This window comes from Phyllostomus hastatus, unplaced genomic scaffold (assembly GCF_019186645.2).
Source record: "Phyllostomus hastatus isolate PE091 unplaced genomic scaffold, TTU_PhHast_1.1 phas_contig_210, whole genome shotgun sequence".
NCBI lineage: Eukaryota > Metazoa > Chordata > Mammalia > Chiroptera > Phyllostomidae > Phyllostomus > Phyllostomus hastatus.
The window spans coordinates 783,898-796,583 of NW_025333737.1; the positions used below are offsets into that span (position 1 = coordinate 783,898).

General features: G+C 40.0%; 1 protein-coding gene across 2 annotated transcripts in view; it reads left to right on the plus strand.

Annotated features, from left to right (window-relative positions):
- The window catches only part of SMG6 (SMG6 nonsense mediated mRNA decay factor), a 222,741-nt gene that overhangs the window by 114,256 nt on the left and 95,799 nt on the right, over positions 1–12,686 (plus strand). For both annotated transcript variants that reach the window (XM_045836380.1, XM_045836381.1), the window contains exon 13: positions 3,217–3,418. In XM_045836380.1, the coding sequence (XP_045692336.1) occupies positions 3,217–3,418 (202 nt within the window). The remainder of the gene's footprint in view (positions 1–3,216; positions 3,419–12,686) is intronic.

Consider the following 12,686-nt stretch of genomic DNA (forward strand, 5'->3'; position numbering starts at 1 on the left):
GTACTCCTAACTGGGATAAGGAACTAGAGCAGGAAAAAGCTAAGCTTTCCCCTTCTACTCAGGAAACCCTGTGTTTAACCCCTGAACTGACCAGCACAGAGGCCTGATTGGGGTAAGCTGAGGTGATATTGCCCAGGTTCCAGGAATTACCTCATCTGTTTGCAAATATCTTAACTTTCGAGTTCAGGCATCTCACCTCTTCCTTTTAGTATTAGTTTCCTAACACTCCCCTCTTCCCCACCTTCTGTGGAGAGTCACAATATGGCCCACGAGTGCCTAGTTAGTTGTGTTCTTGTCTGTGGTGCCACTTTACACTTTGGAGTTGGGAACTCAGGACACACCCTATGCCTTTTGGAACCAGCTGCTGTGTTACACATCAACACTGGAGTAGGAACTCTCATCCACTTGATTTTTGCAGTGAGTTTTAAGGTTTGGCACAAGATGGGTAGGTGGTAATGGGCAAAAGGCACATGTGGGCAGGGGTCCCTAATGGTGGCCAGCAATCTCTGGGAGGAGTCAGTTTTGGTTTATCTGAGCCTTAGGGGACAGGGGAGCATGGTAATGAGAACCACATGGTACCACATATTTCTTCGTCTTAGATCCAACATGGTAGGGTGGGAGGATGAGAGAAGGATGTGGGGCCTCCCACTGTGGCAGCCGTGGGTAATTTTCTGCTGCCTCTCTGTGGCTGAGGATGCTGCTGCCCACACCTCCCACCCCCAGCTACATCCTGAAGCAGCCTTGACTTGCACAGCACCAACCAAGGCCCCCAAGCCAAGAATTCAGCTGGGAGACTTTTCACCTTCTTCCTTCTCACTGTCGTCTTTCCTGTTTATTTTCCAAATTGCTGCTCTGCAGCCGAGCAGTGCCTGTTGGCCAGAGATCACCAGCGCTGTGGGATCAGACTCAGGCAATGGGCTCAAGTGGCCAGCAGGGCACTGGGGGAGGAAGCGGGGAGCTGGAAGAGCCTCCCTGTGCGTCTCCCATGGGCAGCGCTAACCTCGGAGGCGGCCCTGAGCAGCCCTATCACATCCGGTGCTTGTCTTTGCAGCCGGGACTGGAGGATAAACTATCAGAGCTGTGGGGCAGTGCATCATTCCTCTTATTATTTTCTTCTCTGCAGATGGGGTCGTGGAAAGTTCAGTTCCTTTTAACCCTCGAAGTTCTGTTTATTCTACAGCTGGTAGCCTGAATGCCGCGTTTCCCATTACATCACAAAGGGGCTCAGGCAGATCGCTGCACAGAAACGTGTTGCAACTGTTTATTTTTTTCCATATTTAAACATTTCTGACAGCCAAACCCAGCTGAGCCAAAAGATGGAGCTTTGTGAATGAGTCTGGTTGTTGGTGTCTGTGCAGAGAAGCTTTAAAAAAACCCTTGTCCCTCCGGTGATTCTTCCCAAACATGTTCTTTTTCTTGGGCAAAGCCTGTGAAGAGAGTTACTTCTGCTGTACACGTGTGTTGATTATGTGCCGTCGTGTGATTAATGGGGCTGTGTTCCGCCTGGTTCCCAGGACACTCTTGAAAACAAGATGTTTCATTTCATTGCCTTTTCCTAGTGCAGTGATTACAGTAAATAAACCAGTGCAGGCTCTTTCCACCTGGACCCAGTCAAGGAGTCTCCACACCTCTTCTCCACTTTCTTTTCCAGCCTCACCTTCAATGGCATGTCCCTTGAATGCCCTCCTTTCTGCCATCTCCCCAAGGTTCCTCGTCTCCAGGAACAGCAAACTGCTTAGGTCTGAGGCCCCTCCCTAGCAGATTTGGCTCATGCGCAGTAACTCATCTGGGAAGACTCCAGGATGTAGCTCATTCATATACCTCTCTTTGCTTTTTGCCTCTTGCCACTTCACCTCTTGAACCTAATTATAAAACTTTTCTTTCTAATTCTTTTATGGGTCTCGCTTCTTTTGGAGTACAACTTAGCATCTGTAGGGTACTTGACTGCTCCAGACTCCCTGGTTAGGTGGTCCTCTGGGGAGGAAAGCCAAATCTATAGATTTGGCAGGCCTTGTATCTGACTACAGTTTGATCATTTGAGCTATGTCTTGGGCTGGCAAAAAGAAAGTTGTGAGGATCCTTAGCTCCCATGAAAAGAGGGATCTGAACCACAGTAGGTTTTTGACAAATGATGGTAACAGAGAAATGAACCTTCTTTTTATAATTCTACCCTGGAGTTTGAACTGGAAAGAACCAGACTTTGCATTTTCAAGGTTTCTCCTCAGGGTCAATTAGGACCCAATGATATGCAATGAGGATGACCATCCATTCCAGTTTGCCCAGGACTGAGGTATTTCTGGGAACACAGGACTTTTGGTGCTAACAAAGGGACAGTCCCAGGCAAAGCAAAATGGTTGGTTACCCTATGTCTAACGTTCCACAAGTGAGGGAAAGGAGAGGGAATAGGATGGCCAAGATAGCACTGATACTGGTTCATCCGCTGAAATGCATGGGAAGCTTGGCAGGCCAGGAATGAGGTTTTTGTTGGATGTGTGTTTAATTGTTTTTCTGCTTATATGTAGGAAGAGATTTCTAAAGCATTAAAGGAGGGAGGGGGAAAACCACGACTCTTTCAGTGATGTGACTAGCCCTTCTGGTTGTGAAAGAAGAGGGGAGATTGGCACTCTTTTGTTGTCCGTTTGACATGTATTTGGCTGGGAAGGAGTGGGGGAATTCTGGGAGCTGCCTCAGGCACTGAGTGTCAATTTTTTTAATTGTTTTTATTTATTGATTTTTGAGGGGGTGGAAACATCGATTTATTGTTTCTCTTATTTATGCATTCCTTGGTTGATTCTTGTATGTGCCCTGACCAGGGATCGAACTCACAGTTCTTGGCATATTGGGACAATGCTCTAACGAACCAAGCTGCCAAGCCAGGAAGGCTCTGGGTGACTAGAGTGTTGAGTAAGTGTTGTAGGCATACTGTCTGGAAAGGTGACAGGACCAGCATTAGGCAACTGATTCTCTAAATTCTTTTCCCTCTCAGGTTAGGATTGAAAACTCCCCTTAATCAGTTTCAATTTTGCATAGATAGGACATACATTCACCAGATTGCTGCTATGGATACACTTTGTATCCTAGCTTTTTGGGTAAGATTTCTGGTAGATGTCAGCCATAAACAGCATTTGCTGCAACTACCTCTCTGCATGTAAGTGCTTAGAATACTTTAACTGGTCCCTCTTTAGAACTGTTCTTTTCTTACCTTATTTCTCACAGGGTTGCTGTGGATGTGTGGTCGATGCTGGCTGATTTCTGTAACATACTGACTGCGGTGAATCAGTCTGAGGTGCCACTGTACAAGGACCCGGACGATGACCTCACCCTTCTTATTCTGGAAGAGGACCGGCTTCTCTCGGGCTTTGTCCCCTTGCTGGCAGCCCCTCAGGACCCCTGCTACGTGGAGAAAACCTCGGATAAGGTCAGCCCCAGGCCAAACATCACTCCCCATTCACCCTTCCTCTTAATTCTCCAGACTTTTTTATTCTTGGGAAGTTTTCTGTGCAAACGGAACATGATTAAGTCATTGAGAAGGGTGTTAAGGGAAAATATCGACCTTTTAGCCGCTGACATCCAGCTCTGTGTCCTGAAAAAAAAAAATCCCTCTCGACTTCCTTTGGTGTGTGTGTGTGCTTGCTGGCATGTTGTATATACGATCATTTCCTCACTTGTTTAAATAGTCCAGCTTGTGTTGGCAGTGCTCTCACTCAACTCCAAATGGTTTGCATCATGCTTAAAGCACCCTCCTTCTCCCCCCTCTCCTCCTTCCCCCCAGCCACAAAACTCTGCACTAGGAAAACAGCCAGGGCTTTTTCCCTTTTCTAAGGAGGAGAGTGATAAATAGGTGACTAGAGAGAAGCAGACACCATGTGTTAACTTACAAAAAAAGCTTTTAGGAATATGAAGCATTCCCCGCTGCCTGGTTTCTATTTTTCTTCCTCTGAGGACTGTGTTTTCACCTGAACTTTTTTCTTGTCTGTCTGTTTACAGAAAACAAAGTCCATTGCTTGTTGCCTTGGTGGGGACTGTGGAACTTAGTCTCTGCTTAACAGTTGTGTTTTTGGCCAGGTGCAGAGAGGAAGGAAGTTCATTCTGCTTCACATTCCCGTGTAGCGGTTGCTAGACTGGGGAAGTAGCACCCATAGACCCTGGGAGCTGAGTCTCCTGTACTGTTCAGGGGAGCCCTATGATAGAGCTCTCTGTGGAATTGTTAGCACTGTGTCCCCTGAGAGAGAGGCCTTGGGGAAGAGTCCACAAGTGACCTCTCAGAAAGAAGTCTTTTGACTTAAATGATGTATGCATAGAGACGTAGGTAGACGTAGGTAAGTCACATAGTAAAAACTAAATTCTAAACAGACTGCAAATATAAGAGATTTTATATTGAGTATGAAAGTTTTTAGCCTTAGCTGGTGTGACTCAGTGGGTTGAGCACTGGCCTGTGAACCAAAAGGTCACCAGTTTGATTCCTGGTCAGGGCAGACCTGGGTTGCTGGGCAGGTCCCTGGTTGGGAGTGTGCTAGAGGTCACTGATCGATGTTTCTCTCCCTCTCTTTCTTTCTCCCTCCTCCTCTCTATAAAAAATAAAATTTTTTAAATCTCAAGAAAGTTCTTTTAACTTGTTCTTAGTAGAAAACAGTGTAAGTTTCTTGTAGACAAGTAAAAAGAAAAAGATTTATCTATAATCCTTCTATCCAGAGGTAACATCACTGTTATTTTTGCTGATCATACAATACATAATCAGATTTAACTTCTAGTATACACTTACACTTTTTCTAAAATAAAACTAGTGGTCATATACGTATTATTTGTAATCTGCTTTTTTTACTTAATATTTTTAATGTATTCTTTTCTTTTAAGATCTCATTTATTTTTAGACAGAGAGGAAGGAAGGGAGAAAGACTGGGAGAAAAACATCAGTGTGTGGTTGCCTCTCATTCGCCCCCAAACTGGGGACTTGGCCTGCAACCTAGGCTTGTTCCCTGATTGGGAATCAAACTGGCAACCCTTTGGTTCTCAGGCTGGCATTCAGTTCACTGAACCACACCAGCCAGGGCTTTTAATGTATTCATGTATGGAATCATTTTTATGATCACTTAATATTCTTTTATATGCCAATATTTCTTTAACCATTCTTTGCTTTATTGAACCAAAGGATTATTCCCAATCTTGCACTATCAATAGTGAAGTGATTTATTACAGAAATTTTGTATGTATTCCTTTTGGTTAAATTTCTGTGAATAGATAAAGGTTCTAGACATTGACATTCCAAAAACCCATATTATTTGGCTGCATTTAATGGCTAATGGATTTTGGGAATGTGAGAGCAAGAGAAATATTCATTGTGTGCTTTTCCAATAAAAAGTTGGAATGAAACCTTGCTCTTCTAGTTTCAGAAGGAAATAAGAATAGGGAGTTGTAGTATGTAAGGCTGAGGATAACTAACACGTTTACACTTTGTAGAAGATGTTCCATTAGAAAAGAAACTGGATAACTATGGCTTGAATCGGGATCCACGTACTATTATGTGATCACAAGGTAGATTTGACTCTGAAGGGCGCTTTTGAGAGTTGGCTCTTGGGTTAGCTATCTTTCAGTCCAGAACAAGGAAGAAGTCCTAACCATCTTCAGACTTCCTAAGTCCTATGTCCTCATCAGCTCTCCCAATATTAGTGTCGGTAAATGATAAATACATGATCTGGTCAGAGAACACAGAGCCAGCGGTTCATGTCCTCAGCCTGTAGTAGTGATCCACAGGCTGCCGTGGCAGCTGTAGCTCATCGAGACTAAGGTAGGGCTCCTCTTCAAGGACTGTGTAATAGGTGTGTGAAGTATAACATCTCCAAATCCAAACTCCTGAATTTTTCTCCCTCAAACTTGGTTTTTCTTCAGTCTGTCCATCTTGGTAAATGGTAACTTTGACTTCTGGGTCACTCAAGTGAAAATTCTTGGGGTTATTCTTGGTTCCTCTCTTTTTCTTATACCTCCATAACTAATCCATCAGCAATTCGTGACTTCTTTACTTTCAGAATATGTAGATTCAACTCATTCTCACCACTGCACTCTAGTTCAGTTCATTAAAATGCCTTCTAACTGGTTTCTCTAATTCGTCCCTCCTCTTACTCCCCCATCTATTTCCTTCCTTCCTTCTTTCCTTCCTTCCTTCCTTCCTTCCTTCCTTCCTACCTACCTACCTACCTGCCTACAGAGAGGGAGAGGCAACCACACACCAATGCGCCTCTTGAGCACTCCGCACCTGGGACCTGGCCTGCAACCCAGACATGTACCCTAACTGGAAATTGAACCAGCAACCCTTTGGTTTGCAGGCCGGCGCTCAATCCACTGAGCCACACCAGCCATGGCTCCTCAGTCAGTTTCAACACAGCAGCTGGAATGATCTTTTTAAAATATCAATAAGATTATGTCACATCTCTGTTTAAAACCTTCTGATAGCTGTTCCTTTCATTTAAAGTAAAAGCCAAAGTTTTAAGAACAGCCAACAGTGCTCTCAATGATTTGACACCACCTATACCCTCTTAACTCTCTGACCTCAGCTCCTGTTGCTGTCATACCCAACATACTCTAATCACATTGGCATGCTTACTGTTCCTCAAACAAGGCATGCACTCCTGAGAATCTCTGCACTTGCTTTCTTCTTAACCTGAAAAACACTCTGTTACCAGATAGCTGTGTGGCTCTCACTCCCTCCTCAATGCCACCTTGTTAGAGAGATCTTCCCTAGTTACTCAGTATAGAATGTTACCCACCTTTCATTTCCTCTTATTCTGCTTTATTCTTCAGGGCAGGGGGCAATAACATTTCTTGAATATTTAGTGTGTATCAGCCCCTGGCCTAGGTATTTCATTAAGTCCTCAAAATAAGCCTGCCAATAGGTATTAGTACCTTCATTTTTTAAAAAAAGAGGTAACTGAAGCTCAAAAGAAGAGTGAAGAAGGATGATAAACTCATGGGCTATCTCCATGGCTGACCTAGAAGATTAGTATGGATGTATCAGAGGGAACCTTTAGGAACTCTTGACCTCTTAGGAATCTGAGAAAGATATTTTCTCTAGCTTCTAGTTTTCACTCCCAAGAAATGTAAGATATCCATCTCAAGGACTCGTGAGTAACAGCAACATGAGCAGTGTCATTGCAGGTCAAGATTAATCACGTGTTTGGTCCAGCCTTGATGCTCATTTAATAATTACTGAGCATGTCTACATTACACTGTCTTGCACATACAACATGTAAGATGCAGGTGTATAAGGCAAAGTTCCTCCTAGTTTGGGAGGTAGTTTGTGGTGTATACAAACATGAGAAGCAACATAAGTTAATATGAACCTATAATTAAGGAGGAACTCTTGAAATTTTGTTGAGTTTACAGTATCTCAGTGAAGGTGTTGCTTAACGAGTACTGATTTGTCATTAACATGTCATTGTATTTCCCAAGCATATTCTGTGAACTCTAGTTTTATAAGTTCTTAATTGTTGGGTGAAAGAGTTTCATGATCATGTAAGTTAGGGTAAAGAAGTGTTAAACAGAACTCATTACTATAAGACTTCTTGGAGCTTTTTAATAGAGCATACATTGTGAAAAGGATAGCCTTTGCAGTCTTTTCCAAACTCGCTTTACCTTTGATCTTTCTGATATACTCAACATCGTACAGGATAAATATTCTACCTAAAATAAACAGACCCCAGTAGAAAACCCAGATATGGGATGAGTAAGGGGTAAGAAAACAGGTTGCCTTTGGGATTATCCAGAAGTAAGATAAGGAATACAGATTAGGCTAAAAGCAATAGAGTGGAGCTGGTTACATTTTAAGAGAAACATTGCAGATGTTGAAACCAATTAGAGCCAACCAGGGGAAAGAAAGTGATCTTAAATTCATTGAGCAGTTGCTGGACATCTAGCTTCAGAGGGTAAGTAGCACACCCAGTCATATGGCTAGTGAAGAAGTATAAGATTGGAACTCTTATCTGTGTGACTTCAAAACCTCATGTTTTGATGAGTGATTTGATGTCTAGGTTTAACCTCAGAATAATCTGGGGAGGGTAGTAGAAAGGAGTGTTAATGAGAAATGGTCAGATATTGGTTATTATTAAATATTGATAATTATTATTGACTAAATATTGATCATTATTACTAAATCTGAATAATGGATTCATTGAGTTCATTATAGTATTCTACTTTTATATATGTTTGAATAGTTCATAGTAACAAGTTTTAAAAGGAGTAATAAATAGCCCTCCTAAAAACAAAACAAGTAAAAATTTGTGTCCTTTCTGCTTAGGGGATTGAAAAAGTAAACTATAATAATAATAAATTTAAGCTCTTGCACTCATGAATCATGTTCTTCTAGGCACAGAGCTAAGCTGTTTACACACATTTTCTCATTGAAACCCCAATAACCCTATAGGCAGATAGGAAAAGTCATGAAAAGGACTGTTTTAGGAGAAAGGTGGTAAGTTCATATTGTGCCTTAGTATCAAAAAAGCTTAATTACCACCTTTGGAATATATGGTGTGACTGTGTAGCTAGGTGGTACTACAGAAGAATCTGTTTAGTGATAGGCCCCATCTTTCCTTAGGCTCCAAAGCTCTAGTTATTTAATGGATACCAAAGCATTTATTCCATAAGTAGATATAAGCAATCCTCTTCTAGCATCCCCAGGAAGATTAATCTGTGTGATGTTCTTTGTCTTTGCCATATATTGTCTGACCCAAGAAGTAAGTGAAGAACTTCCCAACAAGCTAATGCCGGGGCCACTCTTCAGCTTGATAGGAAATAAAGTATAGGTCACATTGTAAGGTCATAAGTCTCACATCTCATCCCATTCATTCTCAGAGTCATCTTTGCTTTTCGTCTGGATGTAGGATCCCAGGAAACTGTCATTAATAAAAAATGTAGTTGAGGTTAAATGAGGCTTAAATTGTCCAACTTTGGGAAGTACTGGCTTATCTGCTTGCTTATTTGTTAAATGGCATTTTTGGCACATTGTTTATTGTTCATATGATTACTAAAAAAGTATTTCAAATAGAAAATATAAAAAAGCACAAGAAAATAAAAATCACCTACAAGCTATCACCTAAAATTGACTAGTGCCCTTCCAGTCTTTCCTGGTTCGTGCTTATGTGTGCACTTACTCTTTTCCTTTCATGAAACCGGAACTATACAATGTATGCTTTGTTCTCGTTTTATGCTTTTATATGTCCTTGTTGTTTCATGCATATAGTTTAGGCAAAAATGTTATCTTTGTTGTTTGGCAGTCTGGAAAATATTTATTGTAAGTGCTAGCTACCAGTCACTAATGTTTTGAAAACATATTTCAAATCCTTTGTTCTGAAAGTATCGATACCAATAATAAAAATAAATAAAAACTATTATCTCATATTTAAAATGTGAAAATTAGGGCTGTTTGCAATATGTATTTTCTTTTTCACCCAATTACGTTTTCTAAATTTACAATAATTATTAAGAATTAATTTATAGTAAATGTTTTTAATGCTGACCAAGTCTTTTTATTCTGTAGCTTTCCCATTTTTATGTTCTTTATTTTCATTCATCTGTTACTCAAATGCAACATGAGGAATTTTGTTCAGCAAAGACGTCATGATTTATAAAAATTAAGATGACTTGTAAGATACAGTAGTAAAACATACACTTATGCTAAAGAATCAAACAATTCACACCAAAAAAGTAAATAAATACAAATAAATAAATAAAGTAAAAAAAACTACCATCCAGGGATAACTGTTACCAGCAATTTGATAGTTATCTTTTTAAACCACTTCTGCGCCCATTGAAACATGTTTGTACACATCTATGCATATATGATCAAAATGATCTCTTCCTTACTTTGTTCTTTTTGTTAAGGACATTCTTCATGACTAGTTTCTGAATACTTGTGTCTTGAAATTGTCCTTCTTTTGTCCTTGTATATGAATGGCAACTTAGCTTCAGTTTACTTTTTTTTTCCTCCTTAAAACTGTAAATATTATTCCATTCCATTAATGGTTAGAAAAGTTGGATAAAAGTCTGATTTTCTTTTTCTGTAGGTAATTTTTTTTTGGTCCAGCATGAATAATTTTTTCTAATCTTGAATTTCAGATTTTAAGATTTGTTTAGATGTTGGGCTCTAGACTTATTTTTTTGTGATACTTAATGCATATTTTATTTTATTTTTTAAATTTATTTTTAAAAATTGTCTTTCTTTTTAGAGAGAAGGGAAAGGAGGGAGAAGGAAAGGGAGGAAAACATCTCTCAGCTGTCCCTCATATGTGCCCTGACTGGGGACTGAACCCACACCCCAGGCATGGGCCCTACTGGGAATCAAACCAGTGACCCCTTAATTGGCGAGATGATGCCCAACCAACTGAGCCATCCCGGTCAAGGCCCTAATGAGCTTTTTAAATATGCACATCCAGTCCTGCCTTTGGCCAAGAAGGGTTTTCATCTCTTCTGTCTTTGATTGCTAATATTCTGTTTGTTCTTTTCTTCAGTAATTTCTCTTCTCCCAATGTATTGGATCTGCATTCTTTTTTTCTGTAGCTTTCTTTCTGTCATTTTAATTTCTTACTGCCTTGCCTCTGCATTATTGGAGGGCTTCTCAAGTTTGTCCTGTCTGTAGTTAATGATTCAGAATTTTGTAATGCTGATTTTACTATTTACTTCTTCTAATTCAGTTTTTCAGCCTTTTATTTCATTACTTGTTCCCTTACATTACTTCTTTATCTTAGTCTATAACCTTTATATTGTTGCCTGCCTTTTATCCAGGTCCCATCTTTCTTTGTTTTTGCCATTCATCTTTAAGCACACTTCATAGGTTCTATGATTTTAAAAATTCAGTTATAAGAGTAAAACAGATACTGTCTTCTTCACCTAACGTTTGTCTCCCCAAATGTGCTTTGTTTCTCTGTCTCTTTGCGTGGTATGTTCTCCCTTTGTTATGTTGCAGACTCTCTGCATACGCTCTTTATAGACCCTAAGTTGGATTTCTGCAGTCTGATTTTGGCAATTTCATTTTGTATTCCTTCAAACAAAAGAGATTTACTCAGGTTTGATATTTTCTCCAAAATAGGTTAGGTAAATTCTCACTGGATATCTTCTTTGTCTAGAATTTAGAATTCCCTTCTCAAGTCTAAGGTGGTTGATACAAGTTTGTAATACTAAGTCACCACCCTGACAGGCGTGAAGAAACCAAGTGGTGTGCAATCTCAATAAATGAATTTACTTTCTACGTTTTCTGTTTTGTGTATTGTGGAGCCATTATACCAGAGTTAGATTCTTATGTCCAGTCTGTTTCATATAAATGATAAGATAATTTCTGACCTTCTTCATGGAGCTGTGGCCTACCATGTCAAGAAGAAATTCTACTCTCTGGCCACTTCCCTTGGGCCTCTCTGAACTGCTGATTATGAGTAGTACTGCTTTGTAGAAGTGAAAAAGTTTCCAAGTAGTGATCTACATCTACCCCAGGTACACAGACTTTGTAGTAAGTGGATCAAAATGTGGTCCACATCTTTAATTCGTAAAACCTGTTAAATATATTACCTAACAAGGCAAAAGGGCCTTTGCAGATGGGATTAAATTAAGGATTTTGAGGCGGAAAGATGATCCTGGATTATCCAGTTGGGCTTAATTAATCACAGGGGTCCTTACGGAGGATGCAGAAGTGTCAAAGTCAGAAAAAGATGTAATGATAGAACCAGAAGCCACAGAGAGAGAGAGATTTGTAAATAGTATACTGCTGGCCTTGACAATGGTAGAAGGGACCATGAGCCAAAGAATGCAGGTGGCCTCTAGATGCTAGAAAACGCAAAGAAACAGATTCTCCTCCCTCCCATAGTTCCTCCGAAAAGAGCACAGTCCTGTCAACACCTTGGTTTTGGGAATTCCGACCTCCAGAACTATGATAATAAATTGTGGTGTTTAAAGCTATTACATGTGTGGTAATTTATTATAGCAGCAGTATGCAACTAATACACCCTTTCAAAGTGGAGAATTTTGCCAGGCTCTTCATTGTTTACTTCTGCAGCTTTCTTTTTCTTTTTTTCAACCTTTTAAATTGCAAAATATAAATAGGAAAATGCATAAAGTAAGGACTCAGCACAGAGTGAGTCACTGTATAACCACCAAGCAGGTCAAGAAATAGAATAAGACAAGGGTAATTAATTACCAGTTCCATTCAGCTTATCCTAAGCAGTACAGTAAGACAAGAAAAAGAAAAAAATATAAAAAAGATGATTGGAAAGGAAAAAATAAAGTTATCTTTATTTGCAAATAACATGATACATACTTAGAAAATGCAAAAGAAAATAAGGATAAATGATTATAACTAATAAGTGAATTTTGACAAAGTTTGTGGATATAAAATCAATATATGAAAACCATTCTATATTTACAAACTAACATCAAACAAAATGAAATTTTTAAAAAAGTTGCTTTCTTAGGAAAGGAAGTAGTAAATGGACTCTGAATGGCCTGTTTCTAGCTACCGATCCATTTGACAGTAATACTTTATTGTCGATGGCAGGTGGATGGCATTTTCCCATACAGTAGCTATTCACTGTCTGCTGTGCACCAGGCACTGTTCTAAATAACACAGCCATAGCAGTGAACACAGTGAACAAAGGTGGGATCATGGGGCATCAGTGATAGACTCTGTATATTCATTTTGGTCACTTTAGTTG